The 21,610-nt window shown below is 53.7% G+C and overlaps 1 protein-coding gene and 1 long non-coding RNA gene across 5 annotated transcripts; one reads left to right on the top strand and one right to left on the bottom strand.

The window, feature by feature from the left end:
* Window positions 1–494: 494 nt before the first annotated feature.
* LOC125317590 lies at window positions 495–3,473 on the bottom strand. The gene is made up of 2 exons (XR_007200125.1): window positions 3,387–3,473; window positions 495–981 (listed from the first exon to the last, which is right to left on the bottom strand). It is a non-coding gene; the product is annotated as an uncharacterized LOC125317590 (long non-coding RNA).
* A 2,210-nt stretch (window positions 3,474–5,683) lies between these two features.
* On the top strand, window positions 5,684–20,458 carry SLC25A37 (solute carrier family 25 member 37). 4 transcript variants are annotated; one of them, XM_048287447.1, is made up of 5 exons: window positions 5,908–5,988; window positions 12,788–12,848; window positions 13,851–14,079; window positions 16,165–16,221; window positions 18,074–20,458. In XM_048287447.1, exons 3-5 carry the CDS (start codon window positions 13,857–13,859, stop codon window positions 18,592–18,594), a joined length of 801 nt encoding a protein of 266 aa, XP_048143404.1. In that variant the 5' UTR covers window positions 5,908–5,988; window positions 12,788–12,848; window positions 13,851–13,856; the 3' UTR covers window positions 18,595–20,458. The 4 variants fall into 4 exon arrangements, with proteins under 4 accessions (XP_048143403.1, XP_048143402.1, XP_048143404.1 ...); XM_048287446.1 differs by lacking the exon at window positions 12,788–12,848 and having other exon boundaries at window positions 5,684–5,988; window positions 18,214–20,458; XM_048287445.1 differs by lacking the exon at window positions 12,788–12,848 and having other exon boundaries at window positions 5,693–5,988.
* The last annotated feature ends 1,152 nt before the right edge of the window (window positions 20,459–21,610 follow it).

The raw sequence follows: 21,610 nt of genomic DNA, 5'->3' as shown, positions 1-21,610 counted from the left end.
CACTGGGAAGCCATTCCCTGTGTCCTGTCCCTCCATCCCTTGTCCCCAGTCCCTCTGCAGCTCTCCTGGAGCCCCTTTAGGCCCTGCAAGGGGCTCTGAGCTCTCCCCAGATCCTTCCCTTCCCTTCTCTTCCCTTCTCTTCCCTTCCCTTCCCTTCCCTTCCCTTCCCTTCCCTTCCCTTCCCTTCCCTTCCCTTCCCTTCCCTTCCCTTCCCTTCCCTCTTCTCTCTCCTCTCTCCCCCAAATTCCCATTCCCTGAATCCCAAGCCAGGCTTTCCCCTCCTTTCTGGCTCTAATTTTGCCGAGTTCTGGAAACAAAGCCAGGACAAAACCAGGAGCTCCAGCCCCAACCCCTGTGGGCTCCTCTGCCCAGCGCCTCCAGCTCCTCCTGAAATCACCTCCAGCTCCTCCCTCCCATTGTTTCCCCAGGGCTCCAAACCAGAAAGGCGAGTTGGGGGGGAAAAAAAAAACCAACTAAAAACCAACAAACTTTGGTGCAGGAAATAATCCCAAAGCAGTTTAATTACACACAGCGGGCACTGCCTCTCCCTGTGCCACCCAGCCCGCCCGGCAAGGGGGAATTAGGTCAGGTTATGTGAGCGCTGAAAGAAAACGCAGCGGCCAAATTCCCGGAGTCCGCTCCTTCCCCTCGGAGCTGGCACAAAGTCAGGGGGGCTGGAGCTCCCTGCCTGGTTTTGCTGGAGTTCCAGGGCTGTCTTTTCCCGTTTTGGGATGGTTTGGGGCTGGAAGAACCCCCTGGAGAACGATTAGGGCTCAATTCTCCCGAATTTTCTTTGCCGGTGGCTCTCCCTGGCACCAGCTCACCCCGTGTTGATGTTACACAAAAACCTGGCTGCGGAACCAATCCCTCGGTGACTCAGGCAGAAAGGAGAAAGTTCGGGGAATGTGATGAAAGCTGGGAACGATCCTGCTCTGCCTGCAGGGTCATGATTAAATTGTTTAATTCCGATGGGCTCCACCACTTTTTTTTGGGGAGAAAAAAAAAAAAAAAAGCCGCATTAACCCCTGCTCCGAGCTTGTAGCAGAGCAGGAATTCCTGTTTCCCTTGATTTTCCAGCACCAATCCCAACTCCAGCACCTCATGAAGGCTTCAAACCGGGGGCTGCTGCTCCCAAAAGTGGGTCAGACAAGCCCGAAGACAAAACAACGCTGTTTATTTATATTCCCGGAGTTGGCAGATCTGAAAAATAACTGGGACACCCCAGGTTTCCAAGCAGATGAATTTCCCCGTGGCTCCGCATTCCCAGGATGCAGGCAGGCAGGAAAACCCAGGCTGGACCCTTTTCCAGGCATCTCCTGAGGCTGACGCTGCCTTGGATCTCAAGATGGGGCTGGGAGTGAGGTCCAGACTCGGAGTTTAATTTGTATTTCGGGGCATTTTGGGTGTTCCTGAGGAAGGATGAGGCTGGGATGTGCTGGGAAGGGGCTGATCTGTGGGATGGGGAATTGGTTCCCATGTGAAAACTCTTTCCTACAAGGCTCTGGCACCCAAGTTTGTTAAAAAAAAAGCTGAGGGGACATAAAATTCCAGCTGGTTGTGCTGCAAATAAGATTAAAAATGAACTAACCACTTCTATTTGCTCTGATCCCTTTTCTAAAGGTTTCATAAAATGCCAGAAACCTGGGCCTTTTCCTTTCCACGTTAAAATCATGGAATGGTTTGGGCTGGGAGGGACCTTTAAAATCATTCATGGGCAACCTCGCACTATCCCAGCTTGCTCCAACCTGGCCTTGGACATCTCCAGGGATGGAGCGGCCACAGCTTCTCTGGGAATTCCATCCCAGGGAAGAAAAACACAATTACCTGATGCTGAACGTGCCAATTAAAAGGAAATAACTTTGAATTTGCTGCTCGGTGGCTTTGGCAGCTGCCAGGGCAGCCCCGAGCTGCTGGTGGGAAGGATAAACCCCCCGAGCCAGGTGGTGCTCAGCTGTTAGAGAACTTGGAGATTTGAAAAGTGAAAAAAATATAAATAAATCCCCCTGGATCCTGGAGATAAGCCCCAATTTGGGTGCCCACCTCGCAGCTGGACACTCCTGCCTTATCAGCCGGGGTGCAGCTGCTGGGTCTGGCACCTCCTGCCCGGTGAGAGCCTTGATAAGGAGCCCCAGGTCCCCCTTATCAGCTGGGGGTGGCAGGGAGGTGCTGCAGGGGCTGTGGCACCTGCCCTGGAGGGGCCCAGCCCACCAGGAGCGCTTCACTGCCTGGGTATTTCTCTTTTTTCCTGAAATTCCTGGCACTGGGCTCTGCTCCCGCTGTCCCACGGCTGCCCCGGGGGGCAGAGCTCCGGGAGGGAGGAGCTGGACCAGCCGTGGGTCTGCGGCTCCTATTCCTGGGTTTGTTTGGCTGCGGGCACAGAGGGAACGTGGGTGCACTTTGGGGATTCTGCTGCGACTTGTTGGGATGTAAATCATAAAGTCATGGATTCCCAGAATGGTTTGGGTGGGAAGGACCTTAAATCCCATCCAGTGCCACCCCTGCCATGCCCAGGGACACCTCCCACGATCCCAGGGTGCTCCAGCCTGGCCTTGGGCACTTCCAGGGATCCAGGAGCAGCCACAGCTCCTCTGGGAATTCCATCCCAGCCCCTCGCCACCCTCCCAGCCAGGAATTCCTTCCCAATATCCCATCCATCCCTGCCCTCTGGCAGTAGGAAGCCATTCCCTTTGCCCTGGCATTCCAGGCCCTCCTGCCCACCAGATTCCCCGTGTCCAGGGCTGCAACTCCCGCAGAGGGATGGGAAAATGGAATCATGGATTTTCCATTGAAAGGGACCTTAAATCCCATCCAGTGCCACCCCTGCCATGGGCAGGGACACCTTCCACTGTCCCAGGTCACTCCAAGCCCATCCAAGCTGGCCCTGGACGCTCCCAGGCTGAGGCTGTTGCAGCCCAGACGTGCTTTTAGCAGCACAAGGAGCTTTGCCTTTCCCTGTTTCCCTGCTCCGATGGGATTTGGGGCTTGCAGAGCACCCGAGGGATGCGCTGACCCCAGGGAATCCGAGATGGGATGCAGGTGGGAAGGGAAGAACGAGGGAATCCTTGCACAAGCCTGGTCTCAAAGGGAGCTCCTTCAGGGACGCTGAGTTCCTTTTTCCAGGGATGACTCCTCTTTGCCAGGCAGGGCTGGCAGAAATCCATCCCCAGGACACAGGCTGCTCCTTCTCCTGCTGTGGCACACGTGACCACCCAAACCACAACCTCTCTGCCCCATTCCCCTGGCACAAATCACGGATAATCCCATCCCATCCCATCCCATCCCATCCCATCCCATCCCATCCCATCCCATCCCATCCCATCCCATCCCATCCCATGCCATCCGCAGGCACACGGGGAACCCCTGAGGCCGAGCCTCTGCTTTGGCACCTGTGCCCGTGGCAGCTCCCTGAGCTCCAGGAGCAGGAAGGATTCCTCATGGCACGGCTCCAGGGTTAAAATATAACCTGGAAGCAGAATTCCAGCCTGGTCCAGGTCCTTCTCAGGGAGCAAGAGTCGAGACAGCAGGAGCAAGGGCTCATTAAGGTGACGCTGTAACTCCCCTTGCCAGCCCTGCGATTAAAGCGCCGTCAGTTCTTGCTCAGGGAGAGGAAAACCTCGATAAACCCCGCAGAGCAATCCTGGGAAATGCATCCCTGCCAGTTTTATCTCCACGGATCACAGAAAGGGAAGCTCCTGTGCCTGGTTTGTGCCTGGGGATCATTGTTATCTGCTGGAACTATGGGTGTGGAGGTGGCTCTCCGGCTCCACAATGTCATTTAATTTGGAAAACAAGTGACAAACGCTGCCAGTAGCACAGGTTTGGTCTCTCTCCAAGGAAATAAAGGTGTGATAATCCCGTGGCTTCTTCCAGAGGGCAAGAAGGGGGGCAAGGAAATGGAAATTTAAGCAATTCCTGGGTTAAATTTTGTGTTGCTGAAGGGTTTTTTACACTCTCAGCTTTCCACAGGTTGGGGTTTCCTGGTCTCAGGGATGGTGGCATGGCTGGGACACCCCGGGACAGCAGCTGGGTGTCACCTGCAGCCCTCCCACGTCCTGGACAAGTGTTTTTCCAAGTGCAGGAAATGCTGCCAGGTCCCCAAAATCAATCAGGAGTGAGTCCCATGCGTGACGCTGTCATTTGTGGTTGTTTTCCCCAGCAGCTCCGTGTTCCCACGGGGAACAGAGGCTTCCCAGCACAAATATGGGAAAGAGGAAGGAGAACAGCACGTGCTGGCCCCAGCACCTCTCCAGGTACCAGGATATGACCAGAGCTGGATTTTCTCACCTCGTGCGTACTCCTTTCCAAACCCAACACTTTATTTTCCTGCTTTTTCCAGGCTCTGAGGATGGTTTTCCTCCTTCCCAAGGGCCAGGCAGCAATAAATTGCCCTGCAGTATCATGGGAATGGTTAACCTTGATTTGAGTTCATGCAACACCTCCTTCCCTGCAAGGTCGAATTCCAAATAATCCTTTGGAGAGGAATGAAATAAAGCTGGGGCTGTTCCCTGGGCCACAAAGACTTTGCCTCCTTCTCCTGGAGAGCATCGAATTCACCTGGTTTGGATTGGTTTCGTGGTGAAACAAGGGAATCATGTAAAACATGAAGGAAGAGAAGCGTTTTTGGGGCGCAGGGACATGGGGGGAGATCCCACACACAGGGAGTGGGATCTGCAGGGAGGGATGTGGATGCTGTGGATCCCTTCTTTTGGGAAGGACAGGAAGTTTTCCTAAGCCGTTCCATGAGCTTTTTTCCCGCACAGTGAGGCAAAGGCCAGGCAGGGGAGCGGCTGTGGCACCGCCTCCTGTCGTGGCGACAGGAGGGAACACGGGGCTGTGTGCACAGAGATACCCAAAAACCAACCCCAAATAAACCCCGCTCTAGGCAGCTCCTCCTGAGCTCAGCCCCTTTGTGCTTTGGGGACAACTCGGGGCTGCTCTGGGGACCCTGCAGGGAAAACAGCCCTGAAAACCCTGCCACGGAATCTCCAGCTCCAGGTCTGATTCCATTTTCCCCTGCTTCACCAGGGGGGGATTGCAGGGGGGCCACCCTTGCACGAGGGTGCCCGTCCTTTCATGAGGGGCCCGTCCTTTCATGAGGGTGCCCATCCTTTCATGAGGGTGCCCATCCTTTCATGAGGGGCCCGTCCTTTCATGAGGGGTGCCTGTGAGCTTTGAGGGGCGCACCCGTTCTCAGGAGGGGCGTGAGCTTGCACAGGACGCGGGACATCCAGAGGTGACACCTCGGGAGTCCCAGCCACGCCGCCATCCAGGAACCATCAAGCTGCGACAAAAACCCCTCCGACAACAGGAACTGCTAAATCTCGCCTTCTTTCCCCCCAGCTTTCCCCATGGCACAAATCACCGGATTACCACACTTTTCTCCCCTCCGACAGGCACTAAATCGCTGCCGCTGACTCAGTGCGGCACCGCACTTGTCGCTTCAAGTGACACTTGAGCTCCCACAGACCCGTCTCCCACAGCGGCACTCCCACAACACCACCGGCCCCTCAGGGCTACGCCCCGCCCCCCACAACTACAGCCAATCACAGCCCAGCGCCCCTCCGCTTCTCACCTTCCATTGGTTAACATCCCTGCCAATCATTTTCCCGCCCAGTGATGTCACGAAGTCGCGCCGCGCTGATTGGTGGAGCCGGGAAGGGCGTGGCGAGCGCGGCTTTAAGGCTGGGGCGGCGCGCGGTCCCAGCGCTCTCCCTTGTCCCGTCGCGGTGTCCCCGGTGCCGGCCCGTGTCCCCCCGGTGCCGGCCCGTGTCCCCCCGGTGCCGGCGGATGGAGCTGAGCTGTCCCATGGGGGGCAGCGCCGCCGCCCCGCCGGGCCCCGGGCCCCCCGCCGCCTCCGGGGCCGGGCTGATGGACGGCGAGGACTACGAGAGCCTGCCCAGCGGCGCCGCGCTCGGCACGCACATGGTGGCCGGGGCCGTGGCGGGGATCATGGAGCACACGGTCATGTACCCCGTGGACTCGGTCAAGGTGCGTGGGGACAGCGGCGAGCGGCGGGGGAGGTGTGCCCGGGGGGTGCGGGCACGGGGGACCCGCTCGGTTCGGGATGTGCCGGGGGGACGCGGGCGGGGTACCCGGGGGATGCTGCTGCGGTCGGGACAACACGCGTGAGGTGCTGGGGGTGCTCGGGGGACAAGGAGAGGGGAGTGTGCAAGGGGGTGTTGGGGTGCAGAAGGTTCTGGGGTGCAAGGGGAGGCACTGTAAGAGGGGTGTAAAGGGGGAAGTGTGCGAGCAGTTGGGGTGTAAGAAGTGCTGGGGTTGCAAGGGTTTTTTTGGGGGGTGTGAAGGGCGAGTGCGAGAGGGGGATGCAAGGGGTTGTTGGAGTACAAGAAGTGCTGGGGGTGCAAGGGTTTTTTTTTTGGGGTGCAAAGGGCGAGAGGGGGATGTAAGGGGTTGTTGGGGTACAAGAAGTGCTGGGGGTGCAAGGAGGGGAGAGAACATAAGAGGTTTTGGGGTGCGAGCAGGAGGGAGGTGCAAGGGGCTGTTGGGGTGCCAAGGGGGAAGTGTGTAAGCAGTTGTTGGGGTGCAAGAAGTGCTGGAGGTTCAAGGGGTTGTTGGGGTGCAAAGGTGTGTAAGGGATGTGTAGGAGTTGTTGGGGTGCAAAGGGGAAAAGTCTGCAAGAAACTGGGGTGCAAGGAGGGGGGGAGCGTGTGAAGAGTGTTGGGATGCAGGAGGGAGCAGCTTGTGTGGGGTGTAAATGGGGTAAGTGTGCAAGAGGTGTTGGGGTGCAAATGGAGGGGAATGTTTAAGGGGTGTTAGGGTGCAAGAAAGGTGGGAATGCGTAAGGAATCTTGGGATGCAGAGGGGCAAAGTGTGCAGGGAGTGTCGGGGTGCACGTGTGGGAAAGTGGAATGTTGGGGGATGCACGAGGTTCCCGGGACAGGGAATGCGCTGGGCAGTCCCTGAGGTGTCACCTGTGGCTCTGGAGCTTTGCTCCCCCCCCCGGCCCCGTCCTTCAGCCCCGGGGAGCTTTGCACAACCGCTGGTGCAAAGGTGACGTCCCAGTGCTGCTCCCTGGACTGGGAGATGCCACCAGTGCCCTCCTGGCCTGGAACTGGATCAGCAGCTCCGTGGGCAGCTCTTCCCTCCCGAAGCGTTGGAATCCCAGCGCAGGAGGAAAAAGCTGCTGGGATGGGGTGGAGTGCCCACACCAGGATGGGGTGAGTGGCACGGACATGGCTTTGTTGGGGTCAGGGTGTTCGCAGAGGGGCTGGCGGCTGGGTTTTGGAGCTGATGATGCTTGAGCAGACTCAGGGAAGGCTTCCCAGTGTCTCCAGAGTGGTGGGAAGCATCCTGAAGGATATTTCCTCCCTCTGCCTTGGCAGTTTGCTGCTGTGGGGCCTTCAAAAGAAGAGGCAAAGCTGGGAAAAGCCGAACTCCCTCGGTGATGGTGCGGATGAATCACAAGATGTTGCAATCCCTCCTTTTCATGCTGGGCTCCCTGAAAGCGCAGAAAGAGCAGAGGAGAGGAAATGCCTTGGCTTTGAGAGGCTGCAGGTCCCGCCAATGTGATAAGCACTCAAATGAAATATTCCCTGTTTTTTTACCCTGTTTTCCCTCTGGGTCTGTCCCTTCTGCACCTGGCTCCTAGATTTGGGACGTCCCCGCTGGGTGTGGGGTCGGTGCCCACCCTGAGCGTGGCACCAGCTGCTGGCACAAACAAATGAGGTGTTTTGTGCCCGGTCACGGCCGGAGCGGGAGCAGCTCCGTGGGTGTTGTCATTCCGGAATTCTAGAGTTGATCCCGAGGGCATTTCCTCCGCGGGGAAAGCAGAGAGAGAAAACGAAAGTGGTGTGCCTGGGCTTCCCAGAGAGGGGAGGCGCTTTGTAGGAAAAATCCCTGCGTTGTGACTTCCCTGGCTGCTCCAGGGCCGCGGCTGTGCCTTAGGCTGGGATAGTTCCGCTCAGCCAAGTGCCTGGAAGTGCTGGGGAGAGGATAAAACGCTCCGGCTGCCGCTGGAAAACTCCTGCGGAGCGTGGCCAAGGTCGCTCCGTGTGCTGGGGCAGAGCGAAATCCCGAGCTGCAGGCTGGGATCCCACTCCTGCCCTGGGCGCTCGCTGCTCTTCTACCTGTCTGCTTTGGGAAAAGGTGATAAATAACTCAAAAAAGGGATTTTTTTGGATCCCTAAAGAGCTTTTGTTTTTTTAATTTGGTGGTAATCCAATAGCAACTCAGCCCCTAAGAGCAGCTCTTTTGCTTCACCCTGGGAGAGGGGCCACGTTCCTACAGAAAGGGAGCAAAGCTTCTCCTAAGTGGCACTTCCTGGATCAGAATTCCAGGCTGGAGGAGGTCGGGGTTTCTGGATGTGCAGAAAGAGCACCTGGGTAGCTCCTGCTCGGAGGGAAAAGTCTGGGTTCCAGCGAGTCATTTCCTCTCAAAGAGAAACTGAAAATGTCGTAATTTGGGGAATTGCTGCTGCAGACACTTGCACAACCCCTGAGCTCAGTAGGGTCACGAATCCCAGAATGGTTTGGGTTGGAAGGGACTTTAAAATCCCCCAGTGCCAGCCCTGCCCTGGGCAGGGACACCTCCCGCTGTCCCAGGCTGCTCCAGCCCGGCCTTGGGCACTTCCAGGGATCCAGGGGCAGCCCCAGCTCCTCTGGGAATTCCATCCCAGCCCCTCTGCACCCTCTAAATCCCACTCTAAATCTGCACCCCCATCTAAATCTACACTCTTTTCCTTTCTGTTAATTTCCATTGTTAAATAAAATATTAAATAACAAAAAGTAATTTTTTTTAATCTATTGGGCAAAGCCCCCTCAAGCTCTGGCCTCACTTTGCCTCTGCCTCTCCCCCTCAGCACTGGTTGTTTGGGCACTCTGGGCTGGATTTTTACTGGTGCTGCTGGTGTTTCTCAGAGTTCTCAGGCTTGTTTTTGTTTGTAGCTGCTGCAAACAGCTGTGCTGGGAACCCTGATCCATCCCCAAATTATCTGGAGGGATCAGCGTGTCAAGGCCTCCTGATGGCAGCAAAAAAGGAGTTTCTGGAGGGTTCCTCAGGAGCCTCCTCCTCCTTCCCTATTCCATTTGGTGATTTTTCTGCTGGAGCTGGTTTCCCAAAGGCTGGGATCCTTTGGGGATGTGAGGAACAGTTTTGCTCCCCTGTGGATTAATTAATTGCTGGGGGGAGAAACTGGAGGTGTGCAGAGCTGGCACCTCTCTTCGTGCAGAAGGTGGCAATGGCTCTAGGGACAAAAAAAATCCTTTTCCATGAAAACCTGGCCTGCCTTTGGAGCTTCCCTGCTGGTCACCAAGGTCCTGGAAGCACAGCAGAACATGTGAGGGAGGCAGGGCTGTGTAGGGCTGTGGATTGTTTGGGGTTTGGTGGTGGCAGGTTCTGCATCCCCCCATCTCCAGCAGCTCCAGGAGGAGCAGTTCCTCGTGTTCCAGCTGAGGGGGGGCGTTGGGATGTTGGGAATTCCTGGATAACCTCTTGGGCTGACCCTTGGCTCCCCTCCCATGGGTTACTGCTCATTTGGGGGCTGCTCCAGCTGAACCTGCCCCCAAAACTGGGGGGTTCAGAGCCTGCTCCTGCCTCGTGCCCTGTCCAGCTGGCAGGATCTGCCTGGAGCCCTGCAGAACCGCTGCTCATTTCCTGCTAAAAGCATTTTGTGTTCCCTTGGTGAGCCTTCGGCAGGCTGGGGCTGCCACATGAAGCTGGGAAAAGCAGGTTGTGCTCAGAGAAAATCAATAAAAAACCCCAAAACAAAAGGCAAACGAAGTCTGAGGGTGTTTGTAGGGTGTCAAAGCAGTGACCTTCTGCCAGGATATGCAAAAGGGAGACCCAACTCCTGCTAGGAAAACAATTCTGGGTAGAAAACAATGCAGGAGGGCCGGTGCTCTTGCCAAACTGCATCCAGCAGGACAGAGCTCTTCCCAGAGAGCAGGGAACTGCCTGGACCTGACCCTGCCGCTTGTGGTGGTGGTTTTTTTATGCCCAAGCTGCAGCCAGGACAAGCAGGGCACTTGTGGCCTTGGCCTCCCCGCTGCCTTATGCAATGGGGATTAATTGAAGTAGGTGGAGAAGAATTTCTTGGCTGCTTATCAGGGGTGAGGCTCCAGGAGCTGCTTGGTGGCTCCAGATAGGTGAGAGGAGCTGGGGGCACTGCCCAGCTCAGGGAAATCGTCTCCCCAAGCCCTGATAAACTTCAGCTCCCTCACACAGAGCCTGGACCTGCTCTGGGCCTCTGCCTCGGCAGCACCACCCGGGAGATCCTGGCTTTGGTCATTCCTTGGGCAGTTTGTGCTCCTAAATCCTGGATTTGGTTATTCCTTGGGCTGTTTGTGCTCCTGAATCCAGGCTTTGGTTATTCCTTGGGCAGTTTGTGCTCCTAAATCCAGGCTTTGGTTATTCCTTGGGCAGTTTGTGCTCCTGAATCCAGGCTTTGGTTATTCCTTGGGCAGTTTGTGCTCCTGAATCCAGGCTTTGGTTATTCCTTGGGCAGTTTGTGCTCCTAAATCCAGGCTTTGGTTATTCCTTGGGCTGTTTGTGCTCCTAAATCCAGGCTTTGGTTATTCCTTGGGCTGTTTGTGCTCCTGAATCCAGGTTTTGGTTATTCCTTGGGCAGTTAGTCCTGGTTTTATCTGCTCCTTGGGCTGTTTGTCCTGTTTTACCCAGGTTTTGGTTATTCCTTGGCCTGTTTATCCTGTTTTTTGTTATTCCTTGGGCTGTTAGTCCTGGTTTTATCTGCTCCTTGGGCTGTTTGTCCTGTTTTACCCAGGTTTTGGTTATTCCTTGGGCTGTTAGTCCTGGTTTTATCTGTTCCTTGGGCTGTTTGTCCCTGGTTTTGGTTATTCCTTGGGCTGTTAGTCCTGGTTTTATCTGCTCCTTGGGCTCTTAGTCCTGTTCTACCCACAGGTGATGGATGGCTGATGCAAGCTGAGCCTGTGTGGGCTCCTCTGGGCTGTGGGGTGAGTTTTGAACCCCTTCAGAGCAGCTCAGATCCACCAAAAAAAGAGAAATCCCATTTATCCATTCTCATGTGAGAGCCCTACCCACCTTGCGCCCCTTTTCCATGAAAACTTGCCCTGTTCCTGACCAAGCTGGGGCAGCAGGGAGTCTGTAAATTGATTTTCCTGGGGCTGTGTGTGGCCCCTGACAGGTACAGGAGGTTCTGTTCCATCATGGGAACTGCCAGGGTGAAAGTGGGAAAAACTGGATCATCAATCCAGTGGAAATCCTTGGCTTTACTTCCCAAAACCGCGTTGGTCCTGCACAGAAATGTCACCTGCTGCTCCCGTGGCTATCCTGAGGTGAGACTGGGATTTTTCCTCCTGAAATCCTGACCAGCATCCATAGGATGGGAAGGTGCAGAGACCTGTGAGGGCTTGCAAGACTGCCTGACAGCTGGGTTTAAAACCTGCTTTTAATTCTCAGTGAATTCAGTGCTTTGCTGCCCTCCCAGGAGGATTTTCCTGAGCCTTTGGGTTCGTTTCCAGCGCCGTTCGGAGCTCCCAGGGAATGTGGGGCTGTGGAACAGGAAGCTTTGCACGAGGCTGCCAAATTCCCTGTTGGAGGGTGATGCCTTTCACGAGTGCCAGCTGATGCTGGAGTCTGAAATTCCAGCCAAGTCTCCGTGCAAAGAATCCCTGTGTGATTTTTAGGGGGTTTTTAGAGGATTTACTGCAAATTCTGTAAATTGGTTGCTTTAGGCTTAAGTAAACCCGGCTTGGTTTTGTTATTCCGGGTGAAAGTCCTGCACTGGGCTCTGATCTCTTCCTTGGGCTCACGGAGGGGCTGTGGAAGTGCTTTGGGGTTCCTGCTGAGGGGTTTGGGGGCTCCAAGGTTCAAACCTGAAAGGGTTTTATGGACTCAAGGCTGAGCTGCAGGGCTTGATGAGCTGGAGGGGATCCTGCAGAGGAAGGAATCCTTCCTGCAGCTCTCAAGCTTCCCCTTGGAAAAGCATGGATTCCAGAGGCTGCTGAGCACCCCTTTCCCAGTGTTTGTGTTTCCAGGCTGAGGCTGCTCCAAGGGCCGTGTCCCTCTGGGCTGGAATTGCAGAATCATGGAATTACTGAGCTTGGAAAAGCCTTCCAAGGCCATCCCATCCAAGCTGTGACCCATCCCCACCTTGTCCCCAGCCCAGAGCACGGAGTGCCTCATCCAGGCTTTCCTTGGACACCTCCAGGGATGTGACTCCATGACCTGTCCCAGTGTTTAACCCTTTCCCACATGCAGGACAGGAAGGATCTGTGGGCATTTTGCTGCTCAGGATTTCCTGGGATGATCTTTCTGGGATGGCTGTGGAGGTTTGAGCTTTCCCAGTGCTGGTTGGGGTCCTGGGACCCCTCCCACGTTGTCGTTGTCACCTCCAGGCCTTTGAGCCCTGCTGTGCCACGGCATCGTCTGCAGACGCCTTCAAGGAGCGCCAAGGAAATTTTCCTGAGGGGAAAAAATGTGTAAGGGAGTGATGGCAGTGAGGTTTGGGGCAGGTTTGGATGGCAGGAGCTCAGCTGGCTTAAAATCTGTGGGGGAAAACGAGCTGAGGGACAGAAATGCAGCTGGGATTCCCTGGCCAGGCCCTCGGTGGGTGCAGAGCTCTGGGAGCTGAGGGGAAAATAGGGACAAGGAACCTCCCAGAGCCATTGAGGGACAGCGGCTCCGCCTTTTCTCCTTTTGGGGCCATTCCTGCCCGTTCCCAGTTTTCCCAGCTCGCCCTTCTAGGAACTGTCCCAGGCTGCTGGGCAACTGCAGGAGGGACAAGCTGGGGCAGAGTCAGGGTGTTGAAAGCAGGAGGCAATTACAGCCTTCCCTGGATTTCTTCACGCAGCCTTTGGAGCAGCCACAGCAGCCTCGTTCCTCAGACTTTCCATGGATAATCCAGAGCAGAGGTTACACTTCCCTCCCGGAGCAGCCTGGGTATCGCAGTGGGAGCGTGGACTCCATCCGGCAGGAGAAATAAAAAAATGGGATCAAAATAAAAAAAAAAAGGGATAAAAAATGGGATAAAAATAAAAAAAAAGGGATAAAAATAAAAAAAAAAAGGGATAAAAATAAAAAAATGGGATAAAAAGAAGGGATAAAAATAAAAAGAAGGGATAAAAATAAAAAGAAGGGATAAAAATAAAAAGAAGGGATAAAAAAAGGGATAAAAATAAAAAAAAAGGGATAAAAATAAAAAAATGGGATAAAAAAAGGGATAAAAATAAAAAAAATGGGTTAAAAATAAAAAAAATGGGATAAAAATAAAAAAGGGATAAAAATTAAAAAAAATGGGATAAAAATAAAAAAATGGGATAAAAATAAAAAAATGGGATAAAAATAAAAAAGTGGGATAAAAATTAAAAAAAGGGATAAAAATGGGATAAAAATAAAAAAATGGGATAAAAATAAAAAAAATGGGATAAAAATAAAAAAAATGGGATAAAAAAATGGGCTAAAACTTTTTAAAAAATGGGCTAAAACTTTTTAAAAAATGGGCTAAAAATTTTTTAAAAATGGGCTAAAAATTTTAAAAAAATGGGCTAAAAATTTTAAAAAAATGGGCTAAAAATTTAAAAAAAATGGGCTAAAAATTTTAAAAAAATGGGCTAAAAATTTTAAAAAAATGGGCTAAAAATTTTAAAAAAATGGGCTAAAAATTTAAAAAAAAGGGCTAAAAATTTAAAAAAAATGGGCTAAAAATTTAAAAAAAATGGGCTAAAAATTTTTAAAAAATGGGCTAAAAATTTTAAAAAAATAGGATAAAAATGAAAAAAAATAGGACAAATAAGGGACATCCAAGGACTGAGCTGACCCCTCACTGATCTGGGAATTGTGGTGGCTCTGAAGGGTGGGATTTGTTGCACTCGGCTGGGTAACCAAGGCCTCTCCCCTGGTGTGCTCTGTTGCAGACGCGGATGCAGAGCCTGCAGCCGGACCCCAAAGCCCAGTACAGGAGCGTGTACGAAGCCCTCAAGAAGATGGTCCTGACCGAGGGGCTCTGGCGGCCCTTACGGGGCATTAATGTCACCGTGCTGGGGGCCGGCCCTGCCCACGCCATGTACTTCGCCTGCTATGAGAAAATGAAAAAGTCTCTCAGTGATATTTTCCAGCAGGGAGGAAACAGCCACTTGGCCAATGGTATTTTTGGGGTTTTTCACTAAAAAAAAAAAACTCCTCCCCTCTGTTTGTGGTTATCAAGCTGTCCCTTGCTTGCTTCTCACTCAGCCTGGTGTCCCTCCCAGTCTAAATTCCTGGTTAATTTCAAATTATTCCGGCACAAATCATCAATTTAGTGGGCAAAAAGTGTCCAGGTGCAGCTGTGCTGTTCCTATCTTATCCCAGAATCCTTAAAGTTGGGAAAAACCTTCAGGATTGTCAAATCCCAGCTTTGAAGGTATCACCAAAAGTGTGACCTTATGAAGGCATCGCCTCAGCCTCTGGAGGTTTGAAGTTCAGGTGTCCCGGGAGCACGGAGTTCACTCCATCCTCTGTGTGCTTTAACTTTTAGCAGGAATATTCCACTTTTAAACTCCTTGGGGAAGTGCTTCTGGAATATTTCACTTTTAAACTCCTTGGGGAAGTGCTTCTGGAATATTCCACTTTAAAACTCCTTGGGGAAGTGCTTCTGGAATATTTCACTTTTAAACTCCTTGGGGAAGTGCTTCTGGAATATTCCACTTTAAAACTCCTTGGGGAAGTGCTTCTGGAATATTTCACTTTTAAACTCCTTGGGGAAGTGCTTCTGGAATATTCCACTTTAAAACTCCTTGGGGAAGTACTTCTGGAATATTTCACTTTAAAACTCCTTGGGGAAGTGCTTCTGGAATATTTCACTTTTAAACTCCTTGGGGAAGTGCTTCTGGTTTTCCTGAGGCTTTGGACTAAGCAAGCCAATAGCAGGAGAAACCCTGGAATTGAGCAGCCAGGGCTTTACCAAAGGGGAGATTTCCATGGTTTTGCTGGGATGTGTTGGTAGGAATCTTCCATGGGGCCACTGAACTCAGCTAAGAGAATAAAATTCCTTCTCCTCGCTGCTCTTTGCCGGGAACACATTCCTGAGTTTGCCTTTCAAGTAGCTACAGGTGCCAGCAGGAAAACTGGAGCCGTGGCTTCATGAGGAATGACCAAAAGTCATTTGGGCAAGAGGGAATTGGAGGTGGGAGCCGACATCAAAGGGAAGGTGTGGCTGGAGAGCCTCATCCCGGAGCCGAGTGCGGGATGGGTCACGGCTGGCTGGGGTTGGCAGAACCTGGGCAAGGAGTGTTGGGAAGCAGGCTGTGAGTGGAGGGGTGAAAATCCCTAATTAGGGATGTGCCGAGGGGATGAGGAGCATTGCTCACGGCTCGCTCAGACGCCGGCGGTGTCTGGGACAGACAAAACCTTGGGAATTGTTCTTGGCAAGAGCAAAGGTGGGGGCTGGGAGTGGATTTCTCTCAGGATGAGTTTCCTGGCCTGGGAATGTTGGATGTGGGATCTGGGTGCTCCCTGAGCATGGGTGGAGTCCCTCATGGATGGGATTCCCCATGGATGGTTCCCTATGGATGGAGCCCCCCATGGAAGAATTCCCCATGGATGGGATCTCCCATGGATGGGATTCCCCATGGATGAATTCCCTATGGATGGAGCCCCCCATGGATGGAATCCCCATAGATAAATTCCCCATGGATGGGATCTCCCATGGATGGGATCTCCCATGGATGAATTCCCCATGGATGGGATCTCCCATGGATAGAGTCCCCCATGGATGGAATCCCTATGGATGGAGCCCCCCATGGATGGAATCCCCATGGATGGGATTCCCCATGGATGAATTCCCCATGGATGGAGCCCCCCATGGATGGATTCCCTGTGGAGGGAGCCCTCCCATGGATGGGAGCCCCCATGGATGGGAGGCCCCCCTGGATGGGATCTCCATGGATGGATTCCCTATGGATGGAGCCCCCCATGGATGGAATCCCCATAGATAAATTCCCTATGGATGGGATCTCCCATGGATGGGATCCCCATGGATGGAGCCCCCCATAGATGGAATCCCCATGGATGAATTCCCTATGGATGGGACCCCCCCGTGGATGGGACCCCCCCATGGATGGGACCCCCCATGGATGGGACCCCCCATGGATGGGAGCCCCCATGGATGGAGCCCCCCCGGATGGCAGTGCCAGGACAAGCTCTCCCTTCTGAGCCAGGATTTGTTTTCTCAAGGCTGCTCTTGCCCTGCAGGCATTGCTGGGAGTGTGGCCACGCTGCTCCACGACGCCGTCATGAACCCTGCTGAAGGTAATTCCCGGGATTCTGGCATGTGCTGCTCCCGTAAGGACACCCAGAGCCTCCAGTGCCCCTGCCCAGCTTGAATCCAGGGATAAGTCCCTCCTGGCTGTTCTCCCTCCATCCCTTGGGAAGAACAGGACAAAGCCAGGGCTGCCCCCAGCTCGGAGAGCTCCAAACCCAGGGGCTCATTCCTCTGTCCCTTGGGAAGAGAGGGAGAGCAGCCAGGAGGGATTTATCCCTGGATCTCTGTGGTGCACTGTGACTTTCCAGGAAAGGCATCCCCCCTTACTGGCGTCCCCCCTTACTGGTGTCCCTCCTTACTGTCACCACTCCGCTGCTCCTTGGGGAAGTGGTTCCAGTTTTCCTGAGGCTTTGGACTAACCAAGCTGAGCTCAGGTTGTTGGATGAGCACACGGAGGGACTGTGAGACTCCTGGGGAGGGGGAGTGGCACGAGGAGGCCTCAGGAAAATGAGGATTTAACAGGAAGATGCAGCTGAAATGGCAGTGCTGTGACCTGCCAGCTCCTCAGGGTCACCGGGCTGTGCTCCTGACGGGGCCCAGAAACCTCCTGTGTATCAAATCCTTTTAACCATACCCTGATTAAATTAATTGGCGTCTTAAATCAGTGGAAGTCACTGCAGCTGGTGAGGCTGGGGGGGTGGGTGGCACCCCCAGGTGATGCTCAGGTGGGAATTCGCCTTCCGGCCCTCATCCACCCTCTCCCCTCATCCCTGCTGGCTCCGATTGTGCATCCCCACTGAGGGTCCTGAGCAGTCTGGCTTAATGGTGAGAGCTGAGGAGTCATTAATTAACCCTGAGGAGTTCATTAGAGCTAGAGAGTCATTAATTAAGCCTGAGGAGAGGGGGTCATTAGAATTAAAGGGTCATTAATTAAGCCTGAGGGGAGGGGTTCATTAGAATTCAAGGGTCATTAATTAAGCCTGAGGAAAGGGGTTCATTAAGAAGTGATCTCTGAGCTGTGCCCTCCCTGTGCTGAGTTTTGGGGGCGCTGGGCAGCTCGGGGGGATTGGTTTGGATGGGGAAGGGGAGGCTGGCTCTGTGTGGGCAGGGCTGGGCCCAGGGGTCACTCTGAGGGCTGTGCCAGCCAGGCCAGAGCCCACAGCTGAGCCCTGTCCCCATCATGTCCCTGTCCTGTCCCCATCGTGTCCCCATTGTGTCCCTGTCCCTGTCGTGTCCCCATCCGCGTCCCTGTCCCCATCCCCGTCCTCATTGTGTCCCCGTCCCTGTCCCCGTTGTGTCCCTGTCCCGTCCCCATCGTGTCCCTGTCCTGTCCCCATCGTGTCCCTGTCCTGTCCCTGTCCTGTCCCCATCGTGTCCCCATTGTGTCCCTGTCCCTGTCGTGTCCCCATCCGCGTCCCCGTCCTCATCGTGTCCCTGTCCCCATCCCCGTCCTCATTGTGTCCCCGTCCCTGTCCCCATCGTGTCCCTGTCCTGTCCCTGTCCTGTCCCCATCGTGTCCCCATTGTGTCCCTGTCGTGTCCCCATCCGCGTCCCCGTCCTCATCATGTCCCTGTCCCCATCCCTGTCCTCATTGTGTCCCCATCGTGTCCCTGTCCCCATCGTGTCCCTGTCCCTGTTGTGTCCCTGTCCCCATCATGTCCCTGTCCTGTCCCCGTTGTGTCACTGTCCCCGTCGTGTCCCCATCCCCATCCTCATTGTGTCCCCGTCCCCATCGTGTCCCTGTCCTGTCCCTGTCCCCACTGTGTCCCTGTCCTGTCCCCATCGTGTCCCCGTCCCCATCCCCGTCTTCATCGTGTCCCTGTCCCCGTTGTGTCCCTGTCCCCATTGTGTCCCCATTGTGTCCCCGTCCCCATCCCGTCCCCGTCCTGTCCCCGGCAGTGGTGAAGCAGCGCCTGCAGATGTTCAACTCGCCCTACACGTCGGTGCTGGGCTGCGTGCGGGCCGTGCAGAGGACCGAGGGCTTCGGCGCCTTCTACCGCAGCTACACCACGCAGCTGACCATGAACGTGCCCTTCCAGGCCATCCACTTCATCACCTACGAGCTCCTGCAGGAGCACCTCAACCCCCACCGCGAGTACAACCCCCGCTCCCACATCGTGGCCGGCGCCGTGGCCGGAGCCGTGGCCGCCGCCGCCACCACGCCCCTGGACGTGTGCAAGACGCTGCTCAACACCCAGGAGAACACGGCCCTGAGCTCCCTCAACATCAGGGGGCACCTGTCGGGCATGGCCAACGCCTTCAGCACCGTGTACCAGCTGGGAGGGCTCCCCGGCTTCTTCAAGGGGGTCCAAGCTCGGGTCATTTACCAGATGCCCTCCACGGCCATCGCCTGGTCTGTGTATGAGTTCTTCAAGTACTTCCTCACCAAGCACACGCTGGAGAAGAGAACATCCTTGTGAGAAAGGAGTGGGAATCTCCCTGTGCCTCCTCCCAGCCAGCCCAGCTGGGATTCTGGTGGATTCACATCTCTGCATCTCCCTGCCCAGGGATTCCCGTGGGATTTGCGGCCACTGAGTGTCCCCTGGGATTCTCCTGTTGCTCGGCCACTGAGTTGCCCCCAGGGATTCCTGTGGCCACTGAGTGTCCCCAGGGATTCCCATGGCCACTGAGTGCCCTCAGGGGATTCCCGTGGAATTCCCGGTCACTGCGTTTCCCCCAGGGATTCCCGTGGAATTCCCGGTCACTGCGTTTCCCCCAGGGATTCCCGTGGAATTCCCGGTCACTGAGTGCCCCCCTTCCCTTCCTTAAACAACAACAACAGAAGAGTTTATACAGACTTTTATATTAATATATATATATATATATATATTTAATAACTTTATTTTGCAGCAGTGCAATTGCAAACTGCTCTTTTTCTGGGAAATAAGATGGGAAATGGAGTTTACTCCTCGCTGAAGGTTTAGGTTATCCAACCTAAGCTGGGTTTGGTTGGTTGGTTGGTTGGTTTTTTTTTTTTTTAATTTTTTATTTTTACAGCAAAGAAACAAAATGTCCTGGCACAGAAGTGGATTTTTATAGCAATAGAAAACAGCTGGATAATGTTTATCCTTTATTTTTCTATGGAGGCTTTTGGGTGGGTTTTTAGATGCTTTTACAGCTGAGTGCAAAGCTGTTGAAAAAGGGCTCCGTTCTTCCCTCCTGTGTAAGGAACACACAAAATCATTGATTTTATGGCCAGATTGGCTTGAATTACCCCGAATTTACCCCCCAGGTGGTGGCCTGGGTGCTGCTCTGGGTGTCAAGGTACTTGGGAGCCCTTTGAGGGGACAAGGAATGGGGACGTTGCCTTGGGATGGCATCCCAAGATCCCTTTGTGGGGGAGAGGGGGAAAAACTCAATTCCATTTTTTCCAGCTCTTGAAGACGTCGATTTTTAACCAAATCATTCTGCAAACTTGCTCAAGGTACCTTTTCATGGGGTGTGATGCTGGTCAGCCTTCATCCTCCCGGAGTTTATTCCCACTTTTTCCCCCCTAAAGCCCCTGATCCCATTCCAGGAGCTCTCCCAGGATCACAGTGGGTGCCTGGAGCTGCTCAGATCCCAGGAAAGGGAAGTCCTGGAGCACAGGGAGGTCCTGGAGCTGCTGTTTACAGTTTACAGAGCCCCAGGGGTCAGGTCCTGGCAGCTCCAAAGCAGCACAAAATCCTTGGGAAAATCCCAATGCAGCTCCAAAGGCACCTCCCAGCCTGGGCTTGGCAAGAATTGCTGCTCATCCCAAAATCCCACCTGGAGGGGTTTTTGGGAGCCTGGATGTGCAGATTCAAGTCCCAGGGTCCATGTCCCATTTGGGAATGGCTTTTCCAAAGCAAATTCCAGCCTTTAACTGCTCCCTTGGGGGATCAGGAGGGATTTTTGGGATCCTGCATGTTCAAATTCAAGTCAGAGGATCCATGTCCCCTTCGGGAATGGCTCTTCCCAAACCAAATTCCATCCTTCAGCCCTCCCTTGGATGCTCAGGAAGGAGTTTTGGGATGCTGGATGTGCAAATCCGAGTTGCGGGATCCGTGTCCCCCCTCCCTGGGATGTCATTGTCCCCTCCCTGCTGGGCATCCTGGGATGTGGCTTGGGATATCTGGGGCTGGAATGTGGCCCCGGAGCTCTCCCACCATCCAGGTGTGGTTTTTAGGGTGACACTGAGCAGATCTCATCCTTCTCCCACATTTTTTGGAGCAGGAAATTCCAAGATCCCCTCTCGGGGGTGCCACATGTGCCTTGTGGGAAGGATCCCGGTGCCTCAGGTGTGGAATGAGCTTTTTGATGCCTTTTTTTCGTGTTTTAACCTGAATGAATCCCTGTGCCAAAGGCTCCCTGTGCCTTAAAGTGGGAAAATCCAGCTGGAGCCTCCTTAAAGCGGGAAAATCCAGCTGGATGCTCCTGGTTTTTGTGGGTTTGGAGGTCTCAGAGCTGGGGGCAGCCTTGGAGTTTTTCCTTGAGAAGCTGGAGAGTCGCTGCCACGGCCGGAACTGTGCCGGGAAATTCCCATGGAGATGGAATTTTGGGTTCACTTGAACGCCAAAGGAACGAACTGTAGGATAATGTGGGTGATGCCAGCTTTTGGTGCAGCCTCTGGAGCAATTCCCGCTGCATCCTCCTTTTCCTCTGGCTGCTCCTTGGATCTTTCTGCCCTGGGAGCACCTCAGCTCCTCCTCGGAGTAACCTGGGAGCAGGGAGACACAAAATTCCTGGATAGGGGCAGCTGGGAGGGTGTTCGGGCATCCTCGGAGAGGGGGAGCTGCCTGGGAACCTCCTGAGGGGTGGGAACAGAAATGATCAGCCAGGTTTTGTTGGGAATTCGCTCTTCCTCAGGCTGGGAATGGGTGAGGAGCACTTGGATCACCCTGGATGTCCAACAAAGCCAAAGGTCTCGCCTGCGGCAGGAACTGGTCCCATTCTCCAACTGGTGCTGCTGGATCCGCTGGGAAAATCCCTTCCCAAATCCCCTTCCCCATCCCAAAGATCCCTTCCAGGTTTGCCTTTGGAAGTTGGGCTGCAATTCAGAGCTCGAATTCCGGATTTTAGCCCAGTCCATGACCCAAAATTCCGGATTTTAGCCCAGTCCGTGACCCAAAATTCCGGATTTTAGCCCAGTCCGTGACCCAGTTCTGCTGCTCGTTCCGCCACAAACGCACGGAGGGATTTAAGGGAGGATGAGGAACTTTTGCAATTCTTCATCTGCTTTTTGTTTGGGTTTGTTGTTTTTTTTTTTTTTTTTTTTTGCCTCGGCAAAAATAAAATTTTAAAAAAATTAAGAAAGAAAAGAAAATAATAATAAAAAATAAAATAAAACAAAAATAAAACCAAAATAAGTGGATTTTTTCACTGTTTCCCAACGCGGGGTCCAGGTGGGAAATGCTGCTACCGTTGTGTCACTGGAGCTCGAGGAAATAAAAATATCCTGATTTTTCTTTTTGGTCC

The sequence above is a fragment of the Corvus hawaiiensis genome, chromosome 27, assembly GCF_020740725.1.
Source record: "Corvus hawaiiensis isolate bCorHaw1 chromosome 27, bCorHaw1.pri.cur, whole genome shotgun sequence".
NCBI lineage: Eukaryota > Metazoa > Chordata > Aves > Passeriformes > Corvidae > Corvus > Corvus hawaiiensis.
This window is presented reverse-complemented; position numbering and strand designations above follow the sequence as displayed.

Bases quoted from the DNA above. Each gene is read 5' to 3' on its own strand.
- SLC25A37 (XM_048287445.1), top strand. From the start codon at position 5,788: ATGGAGCTGAGCTGTCCCATGGGGGGCAGCGCCGCCGCCCCGCCGGGC. The intron at 5,989-13,850 runs GTGCGTGGGGAC...GCTCTGTTGCAG, and splicing joins ACCCCGTGGACTCGGTCAAG to ACGCGGATGCAGAGCCTGCA. The intron at 16,222-18,073 runs GTAATTCCCGGG...TGTCCCCGGCAG, and splicing joins CGTCATGAACCCTGCTGAAG to TGGTGAAGCAGCGCCTGCAG.